Source organism: Aureococcus anophagefferens (assembly GCF_000186865.1).
Source record: "Aureococcus anophagefferens unplaced genomic scaffold AURANscaffold_16, whole genome shotgun sequence".
Classification (NCBI taxonomy): Eukaryota; class Pelagophyceae; order Pelagomonadales; family Pelagomonadaceae; genus Aureococcus; species Aureococcus anophagefferens.
The window spans coordinates 270209-295786 of NW_008705576.1; the positions used below are offsets into that span (position 1 = coordinate 270209).

Genomic DNA, 25578 nt, shown 5'->3' on the forward strand with positions numbered 1-25578 from the left:
CTGCCCAGGCACCATCGGTCGCGGCTCTGGATGCCCGCGGTCTTCATGGCGCTGCTCACGGCCCACGCCGTCACGGCCTGCTACAACGAGTGCGCCGCGCTCGTGGAGTTGCGGCAGGACTTCTTCACGACGGCGCCGAAGAACGCGGACCCCGTCGGCCGCCGGCGCTCTTTTCGCGCGTCCGTCGCGGCGCGAGCTCACCCCCCCTTGTTTCGTAGGTCGCCGCGGAGCAGTCCCTGCGGAGCTGCATGCTCGAGCGGCTGCCGCCGCACCTGCGCACGTCCGCGGCGCTCAAGCGCCACTGGGACGCGCTGCTGCCCGGCCGCGTGCACAGCGCCGTCGTCGCCGTCGACGCGCCGGACCTGACGCGGCTCGAGCGCGAGCGCGAGGCCGTCGCGCTCCACCTCGAGCGCCTGCTGCTCAAGCGGTCGCGCACGGACCGCGAGCCCCTCGTCGGCGACAGCGCCTACCCGCTCGAGCGGCTCTGCCCGGCCTGGCTGCGGCCGCGGTCCGCGTGCTGCGCGATATCGCCGGGCGCCGATCTGGACGCGGCGTCCGCGAAGGAGCAGATCATCCCGCTGCTCCGGGGGCGGCTCGCGGGGCAGAACGCGGCCTTCGCGGACGTTCGACGACGGACGCTGGAGGACCTCGAGCGCGCCGACGCGGTGCTGAGCCGCGAGCGCGAGGACTTTCTCGCGGCGCCCGCGCCCGCGGCGCCGAGGAGCGCGCGGCGCGCGTCCGCGTCGCTCGAGAACGCGGTGTCGTCCGTGCTCTTCGGCCGGTCCGTCGACGACGCGGCGTCCGACGCGCGGCGGCTGCGGGAGGCGGTCGAGAACGACGACGTCGACGACGCGGCGGCGCCGCCGTCGCGCGCGCGCGAGTCGCTGCTCCGCGAGGGCTCGCGGCTCCGCGAGGCCGCGGGCCGCGCGGCCCGGCGCCTCACGAGTAGCGAGCGCCACTCGAGCACGGGCTTCGTGACCTTCACGGACTTCACGGCCGCGGCGCTCGCGCGCCACATGCAGCTCGCGCCGCGGCCCCACGGCGCCGTCGCGCACCCCTTACCGCCGGACCGGCGCGACGTCATCTGGGAGAACGTCGCCGAGTCCCTCGAGGCCGGCGAGACGCGGCGTTTATTCGCGGATGGGTTCGTCTACATGATCGCGTTGTACTGGTCGTTCTACATCTCCATCTGCTACGCGATCTCGAGCTATCGGACGCTCGTAAAGCTCGGCTTCGCGCCGCGGTCCGAGCACATGCCGCCGATCCAGCGCGCGGTGGTGGGCTACGTGACGACGCTGGGGCCCGTGGGCCTCGTGTCGATCGCGCTCGCCGTCATGCCCATCTCGCTGGAGAACGTCGCGAAGAAGTACGAGCGGCGCAAGCTCAAGTCGTCCGCGCAGCTCTCGGTGCTCCACCGCAACTTCCTGCTCCAGATGATCAACCTGTGGTTCACGGTCATCGCCGGGTCCATCTTCGACGCGGCCAAGGAGATCATGGAGGAGCCGGAGACGTTCCTGCGACTACTCGGGGGCTCGATGCCGCAGGTGTCCGTCTACTTCGTGGAGCTCATCCTCATCAAGACGCTCGTGGGTCTCCCGTTCGAGCTGAGCCGCGTCGCGCCCTGGCTGCGGCTCCGGGGCATTCGGTTGGCCGCGGGCGGCGCGCTGACGCCGCGGGACCGCAAGTCCGCGCTGTTCCTGCGGCCCGAGTTCCCCTACGGCAACGTCTACACGACGACGCTCATGGTGCTGGTCATGGCCTTCCTCTTCGCCGTCATCGCGCCGCTGATCTTCCCGTTCGCCGCCTGCTTCTTCGCGGCGGCGTACCTCGTCTACAGCCACAACGCGATGCACGTCTACGTGCCCCAATACGAAACGGGCGGCATCTTCTTCTTCCCGGCCATGCGGCGCTTTCTCGGGGCCCTCGTGGCGACGCAGCTGACGCTCGTGGCCTACCTCATGCTGAAGCGCGCCTGGGGCGCCGCGGGGCTGACCCTGCTGCTGCCGTTGGCGACGCGCTACTTCCAGACCTACGTCTTCGCGGGCTTCGAGAAGTCGTGCAACGCCGCGCCGAATTCAAATCTTCAACCCGACTTCAATGTGCGCATATGCGACCGTTTCGACGCAACCTCTTCGGCTGTGCTTCGAGAACTCGACGAGAGCAATCGATTCGTCCAAAAATCAGCCGAATCGACTTCGATTTGATCGAGCTAGAGAATTCTGAAGTTTGGTCAGGACCACCCAAACCAGTGGTTGAATTCGGCACAGGTGCAACGCCGCGTCCGTCGAGAGCGCGCTGGGCCACGACCACGAGCTGCGGGAGCCCGCGGGCGCGGCGCCGGCGGCGCGGCGCAAGCGGCTGAGCGTGCTCCTGAGCGGCGGGCCCGCGTCGCCCGCGCCGGACCCGCGCGGCCGGCCGGAGACGCTGGGCGACCGCATCGCGGCGACCTTCGACGCGTTCCTCTACCGCCAGCCCCTCTTCGACGACCTCGAGGCCGTGCCCGACGAGCCCGAGGACGTCGAGGTCGGCGTCGGCGCGGGCCTCGAGGTCGACGCGGACGCGTACGCGGACGAGGACGAGGCGGCGACGCCGACGCGCGCCCGGGCCGCCAAGGACGGCGCGGCGCCCGACGACGCCGCCGCGCCGCTCCTGGGGGGCAAGCTCCGGGGGCAGGCCGAGCCCGTCCTCTACGGCGGCACCGACGACGCCGAGCCGGACGACGTCGCCTACGTGCCGCCGCCGGCCCCGCGCGTCGTCCCGGCGCCGCCGGAGGCGCCGGAGCCGCCGGCGGAGCCGGCGGAGCCGGAGGCGCCGACGGAACCACGTGGTGCACCAGAGCTGGAGGAGCCGCCGGAGGCGCCACCAGGGGGTGGGGGACACGCGGAATTCGATTTGTAACTAGTCAGCTACTCGGCTGTCGTACGCGCGCGGCGGCCCAGCCGCTCCCCGCGGCCGTGTGCTCTAGGGACATCGCCGGCGCGGCGACGCAGGAGTCCGCGGCGACCAGGGCCGGGAGCGCCGGCAGCGGTTCGCGCTCCGCGTCCTCCGCGGCGGCCTCGGCGCGCTCCTCCGCGGCGACCTCGGCGCTCTCCGCCGGCGCCGCCCGCGCGGTGGCGAGCGGCTCGCGCGCGCTGTCCGCCGCGACAGCGACAGCCATTGGGAGCGCGTAGTCGACGCCCGCGCCGCCGTCGTCGCCCGCGCCGCCGTCGTCGACGGCGAGGGCCAAGGGGAGAACGGCGTCCTCGTCCTCGACGGCCGGAAAGTGCTCGCTGTCGCCGGCGTAGGCGCCCGGAGGACGCCTCTTCTTCTTGGGGTCTTTGCGGACCGGAGCCCCCGGCGCTTTCGGTCCGCGAAAGTACTTCGCGGTGCTGGACGCGCGCGCCGCCGCGCTCTGCCTGCGCCGCCGGTTCGCGATCTGCAGCATGGATGGGGCTGTAATGCTACGTAATGCTCGAGTAATGCGGCCCAGACGACGGAGATAGACGACGGGCAGCTTTTTCGGCCGGCATCAGTGCCGGCATCTTTACTCAAGTACCATCAACACCAGCTTCGGGCTGCTTCAGCTATTGGCTCGGGCTGCTTCAGAATCGCATGGCTCGACTCGTGCTCTGGCTCGCGCCGCTCGCGTGCGCCTACGAAGTGACGGTCGTGAACAGAAGTCTCGCCGGCGGCCCGCTGCTCTCCTTCGCGGAAAACACCTCGTGGGCACCCTACATCCTGAACCCATCGTGGCTGCCCCTCGCGGACAGCCCCGGCGGCGGCCTCTTCTTCCGCGTCATCACGGCGCCGAACACTTCCAGCTACAACGCCGTCGGTTTCATTCCCGCGTCCGACGGGGCGGGCCTGGCGTACCCGCGCGCGACCGTCGACCACCTGCTCGACGACGCCGGGTCGGTCAACGCGGGCGCGGACCCGCGCGCGGGCTGGAGCGACGACGAGTCCTTCTTCACGTACCAGCTCGCCACGGACAGCTACCCCGGCCGCCACACGTTCCTGAGCCGCACCACCACGCCCGACGACGCCGGCAGCTGGCGGCGCGTCGCCGGCGGGCCCATGTTCCTCGGCCTGAAGAACGCCGACGGGTCGCCCTTCCTCGAGGCGGCGGCGCTGGCGACCTGCGACGGCGCGCAGACCTGGACGCTGGGGACCGACGGCCGCATCGCGGGCGCCGACGGGTACTGCCTGTCGCTGAGCGGCAGCCCGGACGCGTCGCGGCCCGTCGGCCGCGTCGCCTGCGGCGCCGCGTCGGCGTGGACCTTCGACGCCGCGACGAAGCAGCTGCGCGTCCAAGGCACGAATCAGTGCCTCGACGTCGACCACGGCGTGGGGCCGAAGGTCGGCCTCTACGCGTGCCACGCGCCGGGCGACGAGGACGTCGGCCACCAGCGCTGGTCCTTCGACGGCGGCGCGCTAAAGGCGCTCTCGGCGGCGAACGGGACGAACTGCGTCGCCGTCGAGGAGACGCTGGCCAACGACTGCGGCACGGCCGTCTTCTTCCCCGACGCGTCGTCGTCGACGAAGGCCTACGCCGTCGCGACCTTCGGCGAGCTCCGCGGCGCGAACCTGTCGTTGGTGTCGTCGGACGACCTCGCGTCGTGGACCTACGAGCGGCCGTTGCTGGAGACGCGCCCGGATTCCTGGGACGACGCGACGCTGTCGGCGGGCCCGGCGCCCCAGCGGCTCTCCGACGGCAGCTGGCTGTTGCTGTACAACGTGGACCAGCTCTGGCCCGTCGACGATCCCGCGCCGCTGCCGTGGTTCGGCCGCTGCGCGCTCGGCTGGGCCATCCTCGACGGCGACGACTTCGCCGTGCTCGCGCGCGCGCCCGAGCCCCTCGTCTACGCGGCGCTGCCCTGGGAGCTCGCGGGCTTCACGGACCGGGTCGTCTACTCCGACGGCGTCAGGCCGGAGGGCGGCGACGTCTTCACGGTCTACGCCGGCGCCGGCGACGCCGTCGTCGAGGCGTTCCGCATCGAGGTCGCGGTCTAATTACCAAAAAAGTATCCTAGGCGGCCTTCTGCCCCTTGGTCCGCGCGATGCCGTCGCGGAGCATGGAGCGAAAGTCCGACGCGCCGGTGCCCTTGTCCGCGCGGCGCAGGTAGTCGCTCGCGACGCCGAGGTGGAAGCTCCGGAGCTTCGCGAGGGTCGCCACGCAGGCGTCGCGGTCCCGGCGCAGGACGCCGCGCCGGCAGAGGTTCGCGAGCGGGCCCGCGGCCGCGAAGCGGTCCGCGTAGTCGTCGACGAGCGCCCGATGCGCGGGCGGCATGTAGGCGAGCATGTCGCGCTGGAAGGCGCCGTGCTCCGAGTCGTCGCGGGCCACGCCCAGGGCGATGTCGAGGAGCAGGAAGATCGTCGACTGCCCCGCGGACGGGCCCTTGGACCGGACGTGAAACACGGACCCGTCCAAAGCCTCGCACGCCAGGGGCGCGTCCCAGGACCCCGAGAGGAGGGGCCGGTAGCGGTCGTAGAACAGTGCCTTGTCCACGGACGCGTGGACCTCCTCGAAGATGGCGCAGAAGTCGCCGAGCATGGCGGCCAGCGCGCGGAGCGTCCGCTGCGCGCGCCACGCCTTTTTTTCCGCGACGTCGTTCGGCAGCCGGACGAGGCCCGGCAGCTCCCGGGCGGCGCGCGCCTGCATGCGCGTCGCCAGGAGGTGGAAGGAGGCCTCCGTGGCCGTGCCCGTCATGGACGTGACGAGGTCCACGGGCGCGACGGCGCCCGGCGCCGGCGCCGGCGCGTCCGCCGGCCGCGGGTCCTCGAAGCCGAAGACCCCCCACAGGAAGCGCGGCGTCAGGATCTGCCGCGCGCCGTAGCGCTTCTGCTTCTCCGCCGCCGCCTTCATCGCCCGGTCCCGCTCGCGGCCCGCGTCCGTGAGGAACCGGGGCCCGCGGCCGCGTCGGGCCCTTTGTAGTTCCAGAGGTCCGTGCCGCACGCCGCGATGGCGCCGTCGGGCAGGTCGAGCTCGCGGCAGACGCGCACCCAGGGCACGGCGAGCTGCTTCGGGATGACGGGCCGGCGTGCGAGGTCGTCGGCGTCGACGTCGAACGCCTTCGACTCGTCGTCGTCGACGTCGTCGACGGCGCCGCCCCAGTCCGCGTCCGCGCGGTACGCGTAGCTGTGCACCGCCAGGCCCAGGATCACGTAGGCGCGCCGCAGCGCGGCGACCTGCTTCGGGAACGGCTCGATGTCCAGGAGCTTGCCCGCGTCGACGAGGGGCACGTGCTCGGCGACGTAGCGGCGCAGCGTGCCGCTCGCGTTCAGCGTCGCGAGGCGGCCGCCGAGGCGCTCCCAGGGCGCGAACTCCTCCTCGAGCTCGACCTCGCCGGGCGACGGCACGGGCAGGAACCCGCCCGCCGGGTCGAGCTCGAAGCGCCGGCACTGGAGGCTCCACCAGCGCGCCTCGTCCGCCGCCTCGCGGGCGCTCGCGTGGACGGCGCAGGCCACGGCGCCCATGAAGCTGATGCCCACGATCGCCAGGGCGTGGAACTGGGACCCCGTGCCGTAGGCGACGGCGATGGCCACGCTGCCGCCCGCGGCGACGAGCGTCTGCGCGGCGCTGCTCATCGTCGCCGGGTTTTTGCGTTGTGGCAAAACGCGTCTTCAAGGACGCTGGTTGAGGCGTTGGTTGAACCAAATAAAAACCGTGACTCATCGGAGCCTCATCGGATGGAGATTGATCGACGCGTGCCCTTCTTTTCAAGGACGCTGTTGAACCAAACTAGAACGGACGCGTGCCCTTCTGGCATCACAATCCGCCCGCGCGCGTGGCGTGGACCTAAAACAAGCCGACTTACACGATCGACGCGTAGGTCGCCGCTTCGGGCGCGCGCCGTCGTCGCCGCGGCGCGACGACGGCGACGACGAGCGCGACGACGAAAAGGCCGACGACGAGGAGGCCGCAGAGCGTCGTGTTTTTGTCGAGCCCTTCGCCGACGGCGGCGACGGGCCCGCGGAGCGCCGGCGGGAGCGCGGGCGCCGCGAGGCCGAGCCCGACGATCGTGCCGACCGCGAGGCTGACGGACGCGGACGCGGCGGTGAGGAGCAGGCCGAAGAGCAGCGCGCCCGCGCGGTCCTCGCCGTCGCCGGCCTTGGCGAAGGTCAGCAGCACCAAAAGCCCGTCGCAGGTGTCGACGAGCGCCATGCCGGACGTGAAGAGCGCCGGCAGGAGCATCACGACCGGCGCGGGCACGTCCTTCGGGCCCACGGCCGCCAAAGCCAGCAGCCCGACCTCCGACGCCGTCTCGAAGCCCAGCCCGAACAGCACGCCGACGACGTACATCTTCCACTGGGAGTCGACGGACGCGAGCACGGGCTTGCAGCACCGCGCGAAGCAGCCCCCGTGCACGTGGCCGCCGGAGCCGTGACCGTGGGGCTCCGCCTCGCCGCGCGCCGCGGCGCGCCACTCGCGGAACTGGGGCCCGATGGACGCCAGGTTCACGACGCCCAGCGTCGACAGCATGACCGCGCTGAACGCCGCCGAGACCGTCGCGCCCGCCGTCGTCAACGCGCCGACGTTGTCGCGGACGTACGCGGAGCCGCCGGCGACGACGCCGCAGAGCCCCACGACCATGGTGCTGTGGCCCAGGCTGAACCAGAGCCCGACGAGCGCCGCGGGCCGGCCCAGGCCCGCGAGGCGCCGCGCGACGTTGTCGATGGCCGCGATGTGGTCGCAGTCCACCCCGTGGCGGAGCCCGAAGCCCAGCGCCAGCAGGCCCGGCGACACGAGCGCCGGGTAGCGCGCGCCCAGCGACAGCAGCGCGGCGACGAGCGCGACGTTGATGGCGACGATGGCGCCCAGGGTGAGGCGCACGGCGTACAACGCGAAGGGCGACGCGATCGTCGTCTTCCGGCCCATGGTCGACAGCGGCGACGACGGGGGCGTGCCGGGCTCCGAGATCGACAGCGAGCTGGACCGCAACCGGTCCATGCCAAGCCCGGCGCGGGCGGGTGGTCGGTGCTTGCGCAGCGGGTGGTGTTTGGCAGCACAGCGGGTGGTGCACAGCGGTGTTGGCCTCGATGGCTGCGCAAAAACCTCGCCGACTGCAACTTGAAGTACAACTTTCCGAGGGCAAAGCGCCATTTCCCCGGGTAAGTAAAGGCCAGGGGTTAATTAAACACGCAGATCCTTACGAGTACATGTAGCCCCAGGACTCGTCCGCGCCGCGATGTGCGCCGCGGTCATCCTCGTGGAATCTCGTGAGTGGGGCGCGGATCGCGGGGTCGCCCGCGTCGTCGAGGCGCATCGTCGGCCGCGCGGCGATCTCGCCGTGGAGGCTCATGAGGTACCGCGCGAAGGGGTCGTCGGCGTCGACGGCCCGCAGCGACTGGACGCGGCTCCGGAGCGCGTCGTCCCAAGGCGCGTCGCGGAGCGGCCCGGAGAGCGGCGGCGTGGGCCCAAACTGCGACGGCAGCGCCTGGGACGAGAGCTGGGAGCGAGCCGTCAGGATGCCTCGCGAGGCCTGCGTCTGGCTCACCGGCGCGTTGAAGACGGCGGGCGGCGAGTCCTCCTCGTCGTCGTCGCGCGACGCCCCGGACGACCGCGGCGCGTCGGCCGGCGGCGCGGCCGCCGGCAGCGCGGCCGCGGGCGACGGTGCGCGCGGCGCGGCGGCGTCGTCCGCCGGTGCGCGCGGCGCGGCATCGTGCGTTGCGCGCGGCGCGGCGTCGTCGCGCGGCGGGGCGTCATCCACCAAAGCTTTCCTGAGCCGCTTTCGCTCGCGTTTGTTCTCGTCGCGGTTCGCGCGCCGCTGCGCGCGCTGCGCCGCCTTCAAGACCATGCACGAGCACGGCGAGGAGAAGCACTGGCACAACATGGCGCGCGGCGCGCGCGCGAGATCGAGATCGATCCCGCTCGGCGGCTCTTTGAGGTCAATGTGCTGCTCAAGAAAGCGCAAATAAGGTCTCTGCGCGCGCGCCGCGTCGTCGCGCGCTGCCACCAAACTGCCAACACCGTTGCGCTGCAAGCGATGGGCGACCCGTCGTCGCCGACGAAGCGCCTGTCGACGCTCTGGTGGACGAGCTCGCTGACGCAAACTTTTGAGACGCCGAGCCGCCTGTCGCAGGTGCGGCTCGTCGGCCGGCTCGCGCTGCGCCTCGCCTGGATGTCGATCCGCGGCTCGCCCATGTGGGTCTTCAACGTCTTGCGCCTCGCCGTCTTCGCCGCGGCGCTCATGCCCGCGCTGCTGCGCTGCGCCTGGTACTGGTATCGCCGCGTCGACATCAACGTCCCCTACGGCCCGGGCCTCCGCCACCTCCTCGACGTCTACCCGGCGCAGAACGGCGCCGGCGGTGCCAAGGCGCCCGTCGTCGTCTTCGTCGCCGGCGGCGCCTGGGTCATCGGCTACAAGGCCTGGGGCGTGCCCCTCGGGCGCGCGCTGTCGCTCCACGGCTGTCTGGTCGTGGCGCCGGACTACCGCAACTGCCCGCAGTGCGGCGTCGACGGCATGGTCGACGACGTGGACCGCGCCGTCGCCTGGTGCTTCGACAACGCGGAGCGATTCGGCGGCGACCCGCGGCGCGTCGTGCTCGTGGGCCAGTCCGCGGGCGCGCATCTCTGCGCGCTGCTGCTCACGCGGAAGCTCGCGGCGCGGCGCGCCGCGGCGGCGAAGCGCGCGAGCGACGCGCCGGGCTTCAGCGACTCCGACGACGACGCGGCGGAGGCGTGGCGGCCGGGCGACCTGAACGGGTTCTGCGGCGTCTCGGGCCCGTACCACGTGCCCGCGACGGCCGCGCACTGGCGCGCCAAGGGCTTCGGCCAGGTCATCCTCGACTTCATCTTCGGCGACGAGGCGGGCATGACGCGCCACTCGCCGACGACGGTCGCGGCGGGCGTGTCCGGGCCCATCGACGCCGGCGACCTCTGCCGCGTCGCGCTGATCCACGGCACCGCGGACCAGAGCGCGCCGCCCGTCGCCGCGGAGCTGCTCGAGGCGCGGCTCCGGCTCCTGGGCGCGGACGTCGAGGCGACGCGGCTCTACCGGGGCTGGACCCACACGGACCCGATCCTGGAGCGGCCCTTCGCCGGCGACCAGCGGCTCCACCGGGACATCTTCGCCCTCGTCGACCGGTGGACGGGCGGCGGCCTGCCGGCCTTCGACGGCGCGCTCCCGGGCCTCCGCCGCCTATGCCCGCAGGCCCTCATCGACTTCGGCCACGCGGCCATGCCCTTCTAAAACAAAACATATTTGATTTTTAAAAAAAGATAGCACACAGTCGATTTCAAAGTAGCTTTGGAATGGCATAAAAGCGCGGTTACGTCGCGTCGTCGCGGTCGTCGTCGAGGTCGAGCGGGTCCCGCGGCTCCCAGGGCCGGCGGTCCTCGAAGAGGCCGCCGTCGCGCTCCGCGGCCTCGAGGTGGACCCGGACGGCGTCGTGGGCCGCCTCGATCATCTTGAGCTTGTCCGCGCGCGTGACGTCGAAGCCCAGGCCGGCCGCGCCGTACTCGTAGACCCCGAGCTCCACCAAATCCAGCCCGTCGCGGACGAGCGCGTGGCTCAGGCAGTTCGCGGACCCCTCGCCGAACGTGAGCGTCTCGAGGAGCGCGGCGAAGAAGGTGGAGAACGTCGGCAGCGCGAGCTTCCGGTCGTCGTCCTTCGACTGCAGCTCCGCGGCCGTCGGCGTCCGGATCGACAGCGCGAGCGTCGGGTGGCCCTCGAGGTCGAAGGCGTCGTAGGGCAGGTTCTTCAGCAGCCCGCCGTCCACAAAAAGCTCGCCGTCGATCTCCACGGGCGCGAAGAGCAGCGGCACCGCCGACGACGCGCGCACGGCGCGCGCGATCGCCAGATCGGGCGTCGCGACGACGTCGAAGTACGTCACCCGCTGGTGCGTGATCGACGTCGCCGTGAGCCGGAGCGCGACGTCCGGCCGCAGCTCCCGCAGCTGGCGGAACGTGACGTGTGCGACGCCCGTCGCCTGGAAGAGCAGCGCCTCGATGTGCTCCTCGAGCCGCTGCCCCTTGAAGAGGCCGTACTCCGTCACGAGCCGCTTCCCCAGGTCGATGGGGTTGTAGGTCACGGACTTGTACTCGACCTCGTCCGAGTCCTCGTTGCGGAACCCGTTGAGCAGCTCCGTCGTCAACGCCGACACGGTCTCCGCGAGCGACGTGTGGTTCGCGACCTGGGCAGGGAATGAGTGCGAAATTCCCAACTTTGGAGGCTCCTCTCTCGGCCGTTTTCCACTCGTTTCGGCTAATTTTTGGACGAGCGATCATCTCTCGGAGCGCTCTCGACGCGTGGATGCTTTTTCCGAAACGCGCGCGCGCGGAACGCTCATTCTGAGGCGAACCTGAAGCACTCTTTTCCTGCCCTGTTCGCGACGATGCCCTGCAGCCGCGCGGGCACCTTGAGCGTGTCCCCGTCGAGGAGCTCCTGGAAGTCGAGCTCGAGGAGGATCGTCGTCAGGTCGCCCGGGCTGATGCCCGCGGCGAGGAGCGCGGCGGCCATCGCGCCCGCGGAGCTCCCGGCGAAGCGGCGGATCCGCCCCAGCGCGCCCGCGGTCTCCAGCGCGTGCGCGGCGCCGGCGTAGGCGACGCCCTTGACGCAGCCGCCCTCGAGGAGGAGCGTGTCGTAGGGCTGGACGGCGGCCTCGCCGAACCAGCGCTTGAAGGGCGACGGCGCGGCGCCGCGGCCCGACGACGTTTGCGTGTCGGCGTCCGACGCCTCGAAGCCGCGGAACCACGCGAAGCGGTACATCGCGACGGAGGTTTTTGTTGCCTGTCGCTCAGGCTTTGTGGCGTGTTTGTCGCAGGACCCCCGTCTAGGCGTCCGACGAAGCGAGGGGACTAGGAATACCAGCTCGAGTGAGGCCACATCGGCCGATGACTGCGGCGCCTTCACCAATCCTTACCTTGAACCCATGTTGCCGCTCACTAAACCTCCACACCACGCCGCCGCTGCCGCCGCTCTGCGTCTGCGGTCGCCTCGGAAAAGCACACACACGCGCGCGGCTACGAGGGACACGAGGTTAGTAGATGTGGACGAGGGCGTAGCTCAGGGTCCAGAAGAGGACGAAGGAGAGGCCGTACTTGCCGACGCCGCCGATGACGTGGTTCGGGATGGCCTCGTTCGTGTAGGCCATGCTGTCGCCCTTCATCGCGACGAGGAGCGCGAGGGAGATGGCGACGTAGGAGGCCATGAAGCCGAGCGCGCCGCGGACCGACGTGAGCCCGAGGATGCCCGCGCCGACGCCGGCGAAGATCGTGAGGTAGGAGCGGCACCCGTCGATGGCCGACATGTTGTGCATCATCGCCTCGCGGTTCAGCATCTTCTTGTCCTCGGTCTCGTCGTCCATCTCGTCCATGGTGGCGGCGGAGAAAAGGGTGCGCTTGGGAAAGCGGCGCGCGGCCGGTAGCGCTCGAAGCGGCGCGGCGCGGCGGCGTGTGTCGTCTCGAGGACGCGCGAGAGCGATGCGGGAGCGATGAGGCGCGCGGCGGTCGACGGACGCCCGGTCGGCGGTGCTGCGCCGCGTCGAGGAGCCGCTCGGGCTCGGCTCGCTGATGCTTGCCAAGGTTGTGGCAATGGTGGCCTTTCGCACCGCCTCATAGCGCGTAGCACACACAACGCATCGATGGCGAACGCGACGGTGTGCCTCCACTACAAGGAGGGCGACGTGAGCGCGTCGTTCAAGCTCGTGCTGTCGCCGGCGCTGCAGGCCAAGCACGCCACGGGCAAGCTGCTGGCCTGGTTCGCCCGCGCCGAGCGCGGCACGCGCCCCTGGCGCACGGACCGCCTGATCCTCGTGGACCTCGACGGCCGCTGCCTCGACCTCGACGCGCCCCTCGCGGCGACGCTGGCGGCTCAGGCGGCCGGCGGCGACGGGTTCGCGCGGCTCCTCGTGCGACCGTGGCTCCACGAGCGGACCGCGGCGGCGCTCGTCGCCCCGAAGACGGCCGACGCCTGGGCGTTGTTCTGCCCCATCGAGAAGCTCGTCCTCTACGACAAGTCGGCGGCGACGCCGGCCGACGCGCCGGGCCTCTCGGCGGACGACGTCTTCTACCTGCGTTTCCTCCGGAAGCTCCGGGGCAGCGGCGCGGGCCTCGGCAAGGAGCGGCAGGAGTCCTTCAAGAAGCTCATGGAGGGCGAGGCGCAGCGGGGCGACTGGAAGAAGGAGAAGCGCTGGGCGCGCCGGGGCCAGATCCCGCGGCCGGGCTGCCGATGGGTGACGTGCGTCGACGACGTCCCGTGCCTCGTCGCGGAGATCCTGGGCAAGGAGCCCGTCGAGGACCCGAGCGGCGCGGCGCCCGCGGGGCTGCGCGGCGGCGAGCGCGTCGTCGCCCGGCGCTACGGCGTCTCCAAAGAGCACGTGTTGCGCTGGGGCGAGCGCGCGTCCGGAGACGCGCAGCAGATGCTCGCGATGGCGCCCCGGTGGCTCGAGGTCGAGTACGACGACGGCGACGATGTCGTCTGCGGCTGGGCGCCGGCGGTGGCGTTCTTCGACGCCGAGGAGCCGCCGGAGCTCAAGCGGGAGCTCGGCGACGCGTCGTCGTCCGACGACGACGACGACGACGGCGTGCTGCCGCGGCCGCCGGGCATCGCGCCCAAGCTCTGGGGCCGCGTCCTCGCGGCCCACGAGTGGAAGGGCGACGGCGACCGCCTCCTCGCGCTCCGGGGGCTCCGCGCGCGCGACGCGGCCGCCGCGTACGACGTCGCCGTCGATTTCGCGAATCTCGCGGACGCGGACGCGTGCGCCGGCGGCGACGCGGCCTGCGGCGCGCCCTGGGCGACGCGGCGCCTCGCGCCGCTGCTGCGGGCCTTCTGGCGCGCCGCGGCGCTGAACGCGGCCGTCGCGCTGCTCGCGTCCGGCGAGGCCCAGGCGGCGATCGACGCGCTCGCGCGCGACCGGCCGAGCCCGGGCCTCCTGCGCGCGGAGCCCGACGACGCCGACGGCCTCTTCTGCCGCGCCGAGGCCCTGGCGCGCCTCCGCTTCCCGAAGCTCGCGCTCGACCAGCTCGACCTCGTCAAGGCGACGCACGGCGCGGCGCTCACGGAGCGGCAGGCCCGGACCCTCGACGCGGCGCGCGACCACGCGGCGGAGAAGATCGCCGCCCTCGCCAAGCCCAAGCGCAAGACGAAGAAGCGCTGGTAAATTTTCTTTCTTGGAAGGGTGTTCTTAGTCACGCGCTTCACCAGCCGCCCGGCGGCGCCACGAAGGCGGCGATCGCGAGGAGGCAGTCGTCGGGGACGGGGGCGCACTTGGAGACGATGGACTTGAGGACTGCGCGGTGCTTGAGAACGAACTCCTCCCAGCCGCCCGCGGCTTCGACCGATTCGACGAACGCGAGCGCGGGTCCCCGAAGCAGATATTTATGGCTATCATCAAAAGACGCTCCAGCACGGAGCAGGAGCTTGAAAATGCGGCGAGTCTCGCTCCCCCCATTTTGAAGATGAGCCATGCGCCAAATGGTCGTAGAAGCGTCAGTCTCCGCACGCACGTCCGCGCCAGCAGCGATCAAGACGGACACGACTCGCGACCATCCATGCCGAGCGGCACCATGCAAGGGCGTCCAACCATGCACGTCGCGTGGATCTATTCCGGCGCCGGCGCCAATCAATGCGACCGCAGCAGCGAGTCGCCCATAGCAAGCGGCCCGATGCAACGGAGTGTTGTGGTTATCCCGCTCGTTCACGTCGTGCCCAGCCGCGATGAGTGAACCAATCCGAGCTACATCTCCGTTCTCCGCAGCTTCGTGCAGGGGCGCCATCGCAAGGCGGGATGGGTCAGCTAGGCGCTCGGCGCGAGCAGCTCGGTAGGCGCGCGGGTCGTGGCACGGGGACGCGCTAAAAAGCTGCAAGTTACTTGTTTTACTTTTCGAATGCCGAGGGGCAGCCCCTCGTCACCAAACAAAACGCTGGTGGTAGGGCGCGGGCCCATTGCATGGACCTGCGGAACCGCGGGGCAGAGTCGGTGCCGCTCATGGATACGACGGCGAGCCCCATGCGGCCGGAGAAGGACGACGGCCTCGGGCGGTCGCTCCTGGCGCGCAACATGCCGCGCTGGACCGACGAGAGCCGCCACGACCGGCCCAAGGAGCTGAACAACGCGGCATTCTCGACGGTCCAGGTCCTGAACTCCATGATCGGCTCGGGCGTGCTGAGCTTCCCCTACGTCTTCGCGAACTGCGGCTGGATCCTCAGCATCCTGCTCCTCGGTTTGAGCGCGGTCGTCTGCTACGCGACAAGCATCATGCTCCTCCGCGTGGGCCAGGCCGTGGGCCACCCCAAGGGCGAGCTCAGCGAGGTCATCGAGAAGACGCTGGGCGTGCCCTGGCGCAAGGGCGTCGACATCTGCATCGCGCTGAGCTGTTTGGGGGCGCTGCTGACGTACTACAACGTCATCGGCACGCTCGGCAGCGACCTCCTGAAATCCGTGCGCCACGACGACGGCGCGGAGCTCGTCGTCGACACCTACGCGGGCTTCATGTTCGTCGTCGTCGGCCTCGTCGCCGCGCCGCCCTGCTTCTTCCGGGAATACGGCGAGCTCACGCCCATCAGCCTCCTGTCGCTCTCGTTCATCGTCTTCACGACGCTCGTGGTCATGGGCAAGGGCATCGACAAGGGCCACGCCATCCCCGCGGGGCCCGACTCCTGGTACGCCCCCGTCACGCTCCTGGGCAACTTCGTCTACGCGACGTCGATGCAGTACGTCGTCTTCGAGATGTACGCGTCCATGGAGGCGACGTCGCGGCCGGCCGTCAAGTCCGTCGTCGCGGGCGCCGTGGGCTGCGGCTGCTCCATCCTGCTCGTCATGGGCCTCGGCGGCGTCGCGGCCATCGGCTCCGACGTCGACAGCGACGTGCTCTCGTCGCTGGACTCGAAGACGATCCTCGTGAAGGTCCTCTACGGGTGCACGATCGCGCACCTGTGCTTCTACATCCCCAACGACTTCATCATCGGCCGCCTCTTCTTCTGGCGGTCCTGGGGCGTCAACTACCTCCAGATGCCCGAGCAGCGCCACGTCTTCACGACGTTCTGCTTCGTCTTCGGGCCCTTGGCGCTCATGGCGTCGATCCCGCGCGACATGGTCAACGGCGTCTTCGAGCTCTGCATCGCGCTCACGGGCGAGATCCCGACGACCATCGCGGCGCTCGTCGCGCCCTGCCTCGCCTACCGCGCGGCGGTCCTCGACCGCGGCGAGGCCGACGCGCCCGTGTCCGCCGCGCAGACGACGGCGATCTTGTACGGCGCCTACTTCGTCCTCTTCATCTCGCCCATCGTCACGCTCTACCAGTTCATCGACGACTGCGTCGACGACGGCTGCGCGTCCTACGACGGCCGGCGCTAGGCGGGTTCGCATATACAATCGCCGAGGAGACCAAAGGAGGTGACGCCACGCGTCATCTATCTTCATCTGGCCTCATTGGATCGCGCCCCCGCCGCGCGAGTCGAGCTCCGCGCGGAGCACCGCGGCTTCCACGCGGAGCCGCGCGTTCTCCGCGCGGAGCGCGTCGACGTCCTCGGCGGCCGCGTCGGCGGCGCCGGCCTCGCCGGCTTCGCACGCCGCCCCGCCCGCCGCCGCGGCGAGCATGGCCGCGCACGCGGCGAAGTCGCCCGCGCGCGACTCGAGCGCCTCCTGCGCGGGCGTCCGCAGGCCCTCGCCCCGCGAGTAGGGGCTCGCGCCGAGCTCGAGGAGCGCCGCGACCGTCGCCGCGCAGCCGCGCTTCGCGGCCTCGTGCAGGGCCGTGCGCGACGCGTAGGTCATGGCCGCCGGGTCGCCCGCGCGCCCCCACCGCGCGACGTTCCAGTCGGGCCGCTGGTCGATCCACCGCCCGCGGAACTCCGAGAGGCGCACGCCGTGGCCGCTCGGCTGGCCGTTCGAGCCGTCGAGGTAGTTGATGAGCTGGAAGAGCCGCGCGTTGACGTCCGCGCCGCTTTTCGCGAGTTTTCGGACGGCCCCGGCGTCGCCGCGGCCCGCGGCGACGTAGAGCCGGCGGTTGAGGTGCTGGTTCCGGCCGACGCCCTTGAAGCCCACGGGCCGGCCGGCGCGCGCCTGGAGGCTGTCCGGGTCGAGGACCGCCTCCTGGTACCATCGCATGACGGGGACGTCGGGACCGGGCTCGGCCTTGCTCCCGCCGAAGCCCAGGATCGGGCTGAGCGCCACGCGCAGCAGGTCCCAGACGACGAGCTCCGCCGCGCGCGGCAGCACCGAGAACAGCGTGTCGGCGACGCCGCGCGCCGCGGGCAACTGCATCGCGGCCATGATGGGCTGCTTCAGATCATACGAAATTGTTTCATGATCCCGTTCCTACGTTCCTTTCCCCTTCACCGTTTTGGGTGTTGTACTGCAACCTGTAGATTTGAAGGTACAAGTGGGGGATTACACAACGTCACAGGGCACAATGCGGGCGACGAAACACACGGGGATCGGTCGGTCGGCGGTTTCGATTGAGTATGGCGCGTCGAGGCTTTGGTCACAGCGCGTCGAGGGTTGAGTATTGCGCGTTCAGGATGGATCACAGGGTCGCCGTCGGGATGTTGTTCTCGTCGAGCGTGAGCTGGACGCGCAACGGCACGGGCATCGGCGGCCGCGGCATCGGGAGCGCCCGCGGCGGAGCCCGAAAGGGCGCCGCCGGAGCCGGAGGACGCGCCGGCGGCGCCGCCGGAACCGGCGGAGCCCGATAAGGCGCCGCCGCAGCCGGAGGACGCGGAGCCCAAAGAGGCGGAGCCCGAAAGGGCGCCGCGGACGCCGGGGGACGCGCCGGCAGCGCCGGCAGAGCCGGAGGACGCGCCGCCGGAGCCCGAAAGGGCGCCGCCGGAGCCGGAGGCCGCGCCACCGCCGGAGGACGCGCCGGCGGAGCCCGAAAGGGCGCCGCGGACGCCGGAGGACGCGCCGCCGCCGCCGGCGGAGCACCACCGAAGATGGCGTCGATGGCCTCGTTCACCTCGTCCGCCTGGGCCTGGTTCGTCGGGCTGCAGACCTCCGCGAGCAGGTTGCGGAAGTAGGGCGGCGCGTCCCTCTTTCCGGCGGCGAAGGACGACACGAGCTCCGACGCCCACCGCGCGCTGGCCGGCGTGCAGTCGAGGGCGGCGGGCTCCGCCGCGCCGGGCGGCTCCGGCGACGACGGCCGCGGCGCCGGCGAGATCGCCGCGCGCGCGCGCTCCTCGTACTCGTGGCGCCGCGCCTCCATCGCCCGGAGCTTCGAGTCGCCGCGCTGGATCGACGCGGCGCGCCGCGGCGCCGCGGGCGGCCCGGCGGGCGCCGCGCGGCACGCGCTCGCGCCGAAGCGCAGGTCGCAGGCGCAGCGGCCCGGGCTCCGGCCGCAGTCCGCGCAGACGCCGTCGTCGCGCGGCGCCGCGGGCGCGCCCTCGCCGTCGCGGCGGCGCAGCAGACCCCGCATCGTCGCGGGCGAGAGTCCGACGCGCGAGACCCCGGCGAACCCCTTCACCTCCAACGGGAACGGCTCCGCGGCCGCCGGGGCCGGAGCCCCCGCGGCCGCCGGAGCCGGAGGCGCCGCGGCCGACGGAGCCGGAGCCGCGGCCGCCGGAGCCGGAGCCGGAGCCGCCGGAGCCGCCGGAGCCGGAGCCGCCGCGGCCGCCGGAGCCGCGGCCGCCGGAGCCGGAGCCGCCGCGCGCGGCGGCGTCGCGGCCGCGGCCGACTGCAGCGTCGTGGCCGGCGGCGCGGCCTGCGGCGGCGGCGGCGGCGCAGAGGCCGGCGCGGGGACCTCCCGCCCACCCTCGGCGGCGGCGACGCAGCGGAGCGCGCCATCGACGACGCGGAGCTCGCGGGCCGGCGGCGGCGCCGCGGCCGCGGCCGCCGCGGCCGCGGCGGCCGCGCGCGCGCCGTCGTTCGCCTCGTCGCGGCGGCGCCGCGCGGGCGCGCAGACGCGGCACGTCTCCGCGCGGCACGCGTCGAAGTGGCGGAGCAGGTCGCAGGCCTCGTCGCAGCCCGGGAAGGCGCAGCGCGGCGCGGCGCGGACCTGCGGCAGCCGCGCGAGCGCCTCGAGGTCCCCCGCGCCGCCGTCGCCGGACGCGTCGACGCCCAGCAGCGCGCCGAGGCGCGTGCGCGGGTCCGGCGGCGCGGCCGCGGCGCGGCGCGGGCAGCGGCCCGCGTGGTCCGCGAGCGCGCCGCCCCCGCCCGCCGCGAGCGCGTCGAGGCGCGCCGCGTAGACCTGCCCCAGGCGCTCGAGGCGCGCGGGCGCGCACAGCGCGCACGCGAGGCCGCAGCCGTTGGCGCGGTAGTGCGCGACGACGCGGCGCCGCAGGGCCGGCGGGACGCGGCCGTCGATGTTGTCGACGTCCGCCGCACCACCGCCGCGGTCGCCGCGCGCGAGCGCGCGCTGCGCGTCGCGCAGGTAGCGCGCCGCGTCGCCGACGTCGCGCGCGTGGGCGATGTCCGGCGCGGCGCGCGCCGCCCAGGCCGCGAACCACGGCAGCGCCTCGAGCCGCGCGAGGAGCGGGCCGGCGACGTCGCCGGCGCCGAGCGCGCGCGCCAACCACGCGTGCGCGCGGAAGGGTTCCTGCTCCCCGTCCTCGTCGAGGCCGCCCGCGGGCAGCATGCAGAGCGGCACCCTGACGGCGGCGCCGCGCGCCGGGGCCCGCCGCCCGGGGAAGAGCGCGCAGAGCCACGTGACGCGGTCCGCGGGCGAAAAGCGCCGCGCGGGCGATGAAACGGGCCGCGGCGCCGGGGGCGGCGCGGCGCGCGCGGCGCCGCGGCCGCAGGTGTGCGCCGAGTGGGCGCCCCGGCTGCACGCCGCGCAGAACCCGACGTCGCCGTCGTCGTCGCCGACGAGCAATTCGTCGCCCGGCCGGAGGTCGCGCAGCACCCGCCACGCGAGCACGGGCCGCCCGCGGTGCTCCACGGCGAATTCCACGGTGGCCTCGGCCGGGTCGCAGCGGCGGAGCAGCGCGCTCCGCGACACGGCGTCGTCGAAGGCCACGCGGAAGAGCGCGCCGCTCACTGACACCAAATCGGAATCGGCGACGCCCGCGTCCGACTCGACGCGGGCCGCGCCGGGGTCCGGGACGAGGCCCGATTTCAGCGCGACGGCCGCGACGACGGCGTCGCCGTCGACCCGCACCTTCTCCGTCAGCTTCCGCTCCAGGGACTCGAAGCCGCGGCGGAAGCCGGAGTCGTCCGTCGGCCGCTGCGTCGACCCGGCGGCGCCGAGCACGTCCGCGCACGTCGCGAGCGTTATTTTCCGCCGCTTCGCCGGGCGCTCCTCCTCGACGCCCCGCGGCGACGCCGACGCCGGCGGCGGGGCGCGCGCGCGGCCGGCGAGCCGCGCCGCGAGGTCCGCGCCGACCGCGCGCGCGAGCTCCGCCGGCGTCGCGCGGACCACGTCCTCGACGCGGCCCGCGACCTCCAGGACCCTGGCGGCGTCGGCGCCCTCGACGCCGCGGGCCTCGCGCAGCCACGTCGCGAGCGCCTCCCGCCGGCGCCCCGCGAAGACTTTGCGGAGGAGCGACGCGTCGAGGCCCGACGCGCGCAGCTCCGCGTCCGTCGCGCGGCGCGCGTCCTCGACGCGGCCCACGGCGAGCAGCGCCGCGAGTTCCTCCTCGGAGAGCCGCCAGGCCCGGCGGGCGGCGGGCGCCCCGGCGTCCATTGCCGCGGACCCGGGTGCTCGCAGCCGACGAAGCTGTCTCGTCTAGCAAGATCTTGATCGCCGTGATGGTGCACTATGGTGCTGCGATGGTGCTGTGCCTGTGGCAAGAATCACTGTCGCAGCTCGTCGCAGCCACACCTCTCGCAGCTCGTCGCAAGCAGCTCGCAGCCTCTTGCAGCAGCCAGGAACCATGCTGGCCTCCACGCTGCGCGCCGCGCGCACCACGCTCACGAAGCGCCTCGCGACGACGCAGGCCGTCGTCCTCGAGGAGGTCGGCAAGCTGTCGCTGCGCGACATTGACGTGAGCGAGCCGTTCACGGCCGACGACGTGCGCATCGACATCAAGTCCGTGGGCATCTGCGGCTCGGACGTGCACTACTACAAGCACGGCGTCATCGGCCCCTTCGTCGTGAACCAGCCCATGATCCTGGGACACGAAGCGTCCGGCGTCGTCGCCGAGGTCGGCGCGAACGTCACGCATCTCGAGGTCGGCGACCGCGTCTGCATGGAGCCGGGCGTGCCCGACCCCACCAGCGCCGAGAGCCGCCTGGGCATGTACAACTTGTGCCGCAAGCTGCGCTTCTGGGCGACGCCGCCCTACGCGCGAAATCTATTGGACGACCCGGCGTGGGCCGCGGGCCACGGCTGCCTGCGGCCGAGCGTCGTGCACCCGGCGAACTACACCTTCAAGCTGCCGGACAACGTGAGCCTCGACGAGGGCGCCATGGTCGAGCCCCTCGCCGTGGGCATGCACGCGTCGACGATGGCGGAGATCCGCCCGGGCGACGTCTGCGCGGTCGTCGGCGCGGGGCCCATCGGCTTCCTGACGGCGCTGTCGGCGCTGGCCGCGGGCTGCTCCAAGGTCTACCTCTCGGACCTGTCGCCGGCGAAGCTCGCCGTCGCCGAGTCGCTCGCGCCGGGCAAGATCGTCGGCCTCGACGCGGCGGGCGACGTCGCCGCGGAGATCCTCGGCCGCGACGGGCGGCTGGGGCGCGGACGTCGTCGTCGAGTGCTCCGGCAGCGCGCCCGGCGCGATGCTCGTGCCCTTCCTGGGCTGCCCCGGCGCCAAGGCCGTCTTCGTGGGCTGCCCGCCGGACTGCGCGCTGCCCATCGGCGAGCTCCAGGTCCGCGAGATGCGCGTGCTCACGGTCTTCCGCTACGCGCACGTCTACGCCAAGGCCATCGCCATGCTCGAGAGCGGCCTCATCGACGTCAAGCCCATCATCACGAACCACTGGGACTTCGCGGACAGCGTCGCGGCCTTCGACTTCTCCTGCGACCCGCCGGACGACGTCATCAAGTCCGTCATCCACCTGCCGTGAGCTCCCGGCCTTACGATCGCTTTTTTGCCTAGCCGGCGGTGATGTCGCGCTTGATGCCCGGGTCGTCCTCGGGCAGGGGCGTGTCGCGCACGACGCACTTCTCGTAGAGCGCCTTGAAGGCGGCGAGCGCGTCCTCCGTCGTGAGCGCGTCGAGCGCGGCGAGGTCGTCGCCGTCGAGCTGGAACGAGACGACGTCCGCGTTCTCGACCATGCGCGCCTTTTTGGTGGATTTCGGCATGTAGACCGCGCCCTTGGCGAGGCACCAGGCGCCCATGACCTGGGCGGCGGTCTTGCCGTGCTTCGCCGCGACGCGCAGCACCGTCGGGTCCTCGAAGGCCTTGCCGTCGCGGAGCGCGCGGTACGCCTGGACGACGATGCCCTTGTCGGCCATGTATTGCAGCGTCTTCGGCCGGTAGAGGAAGGGGTTGAGCTCGATCTGGTTCACGGCCGGCGTGATGTAGACGCCCGGGTGGTCCAGGAGCTCGTCGACGTCCTCCGCGGCGTAGTTCGACCTACCAAGCATGACGGTAACGATTGTTCATTGTTTTCCCAGCCGAAATCTATCGAAAATCGTCACAGGACGCCGAGTTCGACACGCCGATGGACGTGATCTTGCCCGCCTTGACGGCGTCCTGGAGCTCGAGGTAGGCGTCGACGTGCTTGCCGGGCACGGGCCAGTGCACGAGGTACAGGTCGAGGCGGTCCGTGCGGAGCGCCTTGAGCGTCGCGTCGATCTGCTTCCGCACGGCGGCGCGGCCCTCGTAGATCGCGTCCGTCCAGACCTTGGACGCGAGGTAGAGGTCGTCGCGGTCGAACCACTCGGACCGGGAGATGGCCTTGCCGACCTCTTTCTCGTTGCCGTAGAACTGGGCGCAGTCGAGGAACTGGTAGCCGACGGCGAGCGCGTCCCCGACGATGTCCGCCGCCGACGGGCCCTGTGCGCCGGCCGCCTCGTCGCCCGCCGCCGCCGCCGACGCCGACGCGGGGATGAAGCCGACCTTGTAGGTGCCGAAGCCGATCATCGGGTGGTTCGTCCCGTCGTTGAGCACGTAGCTCGGGCCCCAGCGCTTGTCGTGCGCCTGCCCGGGGATCGGCGGCCCGTAGACGCCGACCTCGCCCTCCCGCACGCCCTCGGACGCCGCGCGCATCGACGGCAGCAGCCGCGGCGACGCGCGCGGCAGGCCGCCGCGGCCCAGCGCGAGCAAGGTCGACGCGCGCGGTAGGCGCATCGTGCGGCGTCGACGGCCTTCGAGCTCTGCGGCGTCGACGCGCTCTCCTCGAGCACCGGCCTCGCCTCAGCACTGCTCGCCCCGCGTTGTGGCAGTTTCTTGTGAAAACTACGTCCAGCGTCCGTCCACTGGTTGCCTCCACGCATCAAGGTGAAAACGATGGACGCGTCAAATCACACGTCCTCGACGTCGTGCTCCGACGACTCGTCGCTCACCCAAGGGGGGAGCGGCGAGGACGACCGGGACAACGCCCCGGCCGAGCCCACGCCCAACAAGTCGCTGACCTACTCGCCGTCGTCGCTCGCGGACCGCGAGGGCTTCCAGGGCATGGAGCGCGAGCGGACGCCGACCAAGCCGGAAAGCGACGACGAGGACCTCGACGGCCTCATCGCGCAGGTCGACGACTCGCTCCGCGACTCGGTCCAGGGCCGGCTGCCGCGCGCGACGGCGAGCGGCAACTTCCCCGGCGCGTCGCCGCTCGCGGACCGGGCGGCGGCGTCGCGGGACGCGGACCGCGTCGCGGCCGAGTGGCGGACAGGGCAGCACAAGAGAGCGAAATTCCCAACTTCAAAGGCTCCGATCTCGGCCATTTTCCACTCGTTTCGGCTGATTTTTGGACGAGCGATCAACTCTCGGAACGGTCTCGAAGCGTGGATGTGTTTTCCGTAACGCGCGCGCGCGAAACACTCACGTTGAAGCGACGTTGAATCACTCTTGTGCTGCCCAGGTGGCGGAGCTACACGGAGGCGCCCATGTTCAGCCCGCCGCCGCCGCCGCCGCGCCAGTCGCCCATCGCCAAGGCGATCGACTGGCTCTTCTTCAGCCCCGCGAAGGAGCGCGCGCGCCGCGGCGACGCGGGGGACGCCGAGGCGCGGGACGACGGCGCCGCGGCGCGCGCGTCCGAGTACGCGTCGCTCGCCGCGTCCGGCGCGGCGCCGTCGACGCCGCCCTCGCGGCGCCCGTCGCCCGCGCACCACGCGCGGCCCGCGCCGCCGACGCCGTCGCCGGAGCAGCGCGCGTCGCCGTTCGCGGGCATCTTCTCGCCCTGCGGCGGCAAGTGCGGCTAGCGCCGCGGCCGCGGCCCCCGGCGGGGCCCCGCTCGCGCGCGGAGCCGGGGGCGAAGCAAGGAAGCGAAAACCGAGGTTAGGCGCGGCGCCTACTTGAGGCGCCACTGCTTGATGGTGTCGAAGGCCGGGACCTTGGAGAGGTCCTCGCCGTGCGCGGCGATGGACGGCGGCCGCGAGAGCATGGTCGCGCCGATGCGGAGGATGTCCTCCTCCGTGACGGCGTCGACGAGGTCCGTCATCTCGCGGAGCGTCTGCCGCTTCCCGAACGTCGCGTACTGGCGGCCGAGGTCCTCGAACAGCACCAAGCGGCTCTCGAGCTGCGTGAGCACGTTCACCTTGAGCATGTTCTTCGCCCGGTCGAGCTCGTCGCGCTTCACGGGCTCCGCGCCGACGCGCAGGAGGTGCGCCGCGAGCACCTCCGTGAGGTGGCCCGCGTACGCAGCGGGCGCGGCGCCCATGATCCCGAGCAAACCCTCGGCGTCGTGCACGGACACGAAGCACTCCGCGCCCTCGACCCAGTAGTGGCGGTTGAGCACCTCGCGGTAGAGGCGCGAGTACATGCCCTTGCCCGGCCCGCCCGCGGAGAACGAGTCGCCGCCGCCCAAGAGCGTCTGGAGCACGCACAAAGGGATGAGGTCGTCGCCGTGCCAGCCGCCGAGGGGCGCGCGCATGGCGACGGCGACGCGCACGGGCGGGTCCAGGTCCACGGCGAACCCCGCGGGCGTCGGCGCCTTCTCCTCGCGCGTCGCGCCGCCGCCGACGTAGGGCGACGGCGCGGCCGGCGGCGCGGGCCCCCGGGGCGGCACGAACGGCTCGAAGTACGTCTCCGCGATGCCGACGAGCGTCGCGTGGTCGATGCCCGCGCCGGCGAGGACCATGCGGTCCGGGCCGAAGAGGGTCGACCGGAAGTTCGCCAGCGTCAGCGCGTCGAGCTTGGCGACCTCGTCCGGCGGCGTGAGCAGCGGCGCGCCCAGCGGCGAGGTCCGCCCGTAGGCGGCCTCGTGGATGAGCTCGCGCACGCGCGCGTCCTGGGGCGCGTCCTCCCAGGCGAGCAGCAGCGACGTCTTCGCCGCGTCGAGGTCCTCGGCGCTCGACAGGTCCGGCCCGAGCAGCGCGGCCTCGGCCAGCAGCTCGCCCGCGGCGACGGCGTTGTCGCGCAGCGCGTCGACGCAGTACAACGTCTGCTCGCGCTGGGCGTTGGCGTGGAGGTAGGCGCCGGACCGCTCCGCGGCCGCGAGGACGTCGGCCGTCGACCGCTTCGTCGTCCCCCGCCACGCGCAGACCTCGGCGAGCTGCGCGCCGCCGGCCGTGCCCAGCGCCGCGCGCTCGTGCGCGGACCCGGCGCCGACGACCAGGCCCATGGCGCTCATGTAGGTGAAGGTCTCCTGGGAGACGACCCGCAGGCCGCTCGCGAGCGTCGTCGCCTC

At 72.4% G+C, this 25578-nt stretch overlaps 7 protein-coding genes across 7 annotated transcripts; 2 read left to right on the forward strand and 5 right to left on the reverse strand.

Annotated features, from left to right (window-relative positions):
- Positions 1-30: 30 nt before the first annotated feature.
- AURANDRAFT_65652 (hypothetical protein) lies at positions 31-4989 on the forward strand (the record flags this gene model as incomplete). The annotated part of the gene is made up of 4 exons (XM_009040615.1): positions 31-153; positions 219-2056; positions 2268-2894; positions 3564-4989. The coding sequence occupies 4 exons, from the start codon at positions 31-33 to the stop codon at positions 4987-4989; spliced, it is 4014 nt and encodes a 1337-aa protein (XP_009038863.1).
- A 1801-nt stretch (positions 4990-6790) lies between these two features.
- HOX1 (hypothetical protein) lies at positions 6791-7855 on the reverse strand (the record flags this gene model as incomplete). The annotated part of the gene is made up of 1 exon (XM_009040762.1): positions 6791-7855. One exon carries the CDS (start codon positions 7853-7855, stop codon positions 6791-6793), a length of 1065 nt encoding a protein of 354 aa, XP_009039010.1.
- Positions 7856-11958: 4103 nt separating this feature from the next.
- Positions 11959-12258, reverse strand: AURANDRAFT_29215 (hypothetical protein; the record flags this gene model as incomplete). Its single annotated transcript, XM_009040761.1, has 1 exon — positions 11959-12258. The coding sequence occupies one exon, from the start codon at positions 12256-12258 to the stop codon at positions 11959-11961; it is 300 nt and encodes a 99-aa protein (XP_009039009.1).
- A 303-nt stretch (positions 12259-12561) lies between these two features.
- On the forward strand, positions 12562-14079 carry AURANDRAFT_65654 (expressed protein; the record flags this gene model as incomplete). Its single annotated transcript, XM_009040616.1, has 1 exon — positions 12562-14079. One exon carries the CDS (start codon positions 12562-12564, stop codon positions 14077-14079), a length of 1518 nt encoding a protein of 505 aa, XP_009038864.1.
- Positions 14080-15398: 1319 nt separating this feature from the next.
- AURANDRAFT_65655 (hypothetical protein) lies at positions 15399-20533 on the reverse strand (the record flags this gene model as incomplete). Its single annotated transcript, XM_009040760.1, has 7 exons — positions 15399-15600; positions 15925-16097; positions 16396-17175; positions 17274-17279; positions 17873-18376; positions 18453-18613; positions 18664-20533. 7 exons carry the CDS (start codon positions 20531-20533, stop codon positions 15399-15401), a joined length of 3696 nt encoding a protein of 1231 aa, XP_009039008.1.
- A 124-nt stretch (positions 20534-20657) lies between these two features.
- AURANDRAFT_54235 (hypothetical protein) lies at positions 20658-23003 on the reverse strand (the record flags this gene model as incomplete). Its single annotated transcript, XM_009040759.1, has 3 exons — positions 20658-22367; positions 22450-22805; positions 22854-23003. The coding sequence occupies 3 exons, from the start codon at positions 23001-23003 to the stop codon at positions 21884-21886; spliced, it is 990 nt and encodes a 329-aa protein (XP_009039007.1).
- Positions 23004-24294: 1291 nt separating this feature from the next.
- AURANDRAFT_1996 (hypothetical protein) lies at positions 24295-25578 on the reverse strand (the record flags this gene model as incomplete). The annotated part of the gene is made up of 1 exon (XM_009040588.1): positions 24295-25578. A coding segment is annotated over one exon (1284 nt), but the record flags the coding sequence as incomplete, so codon positions are not given.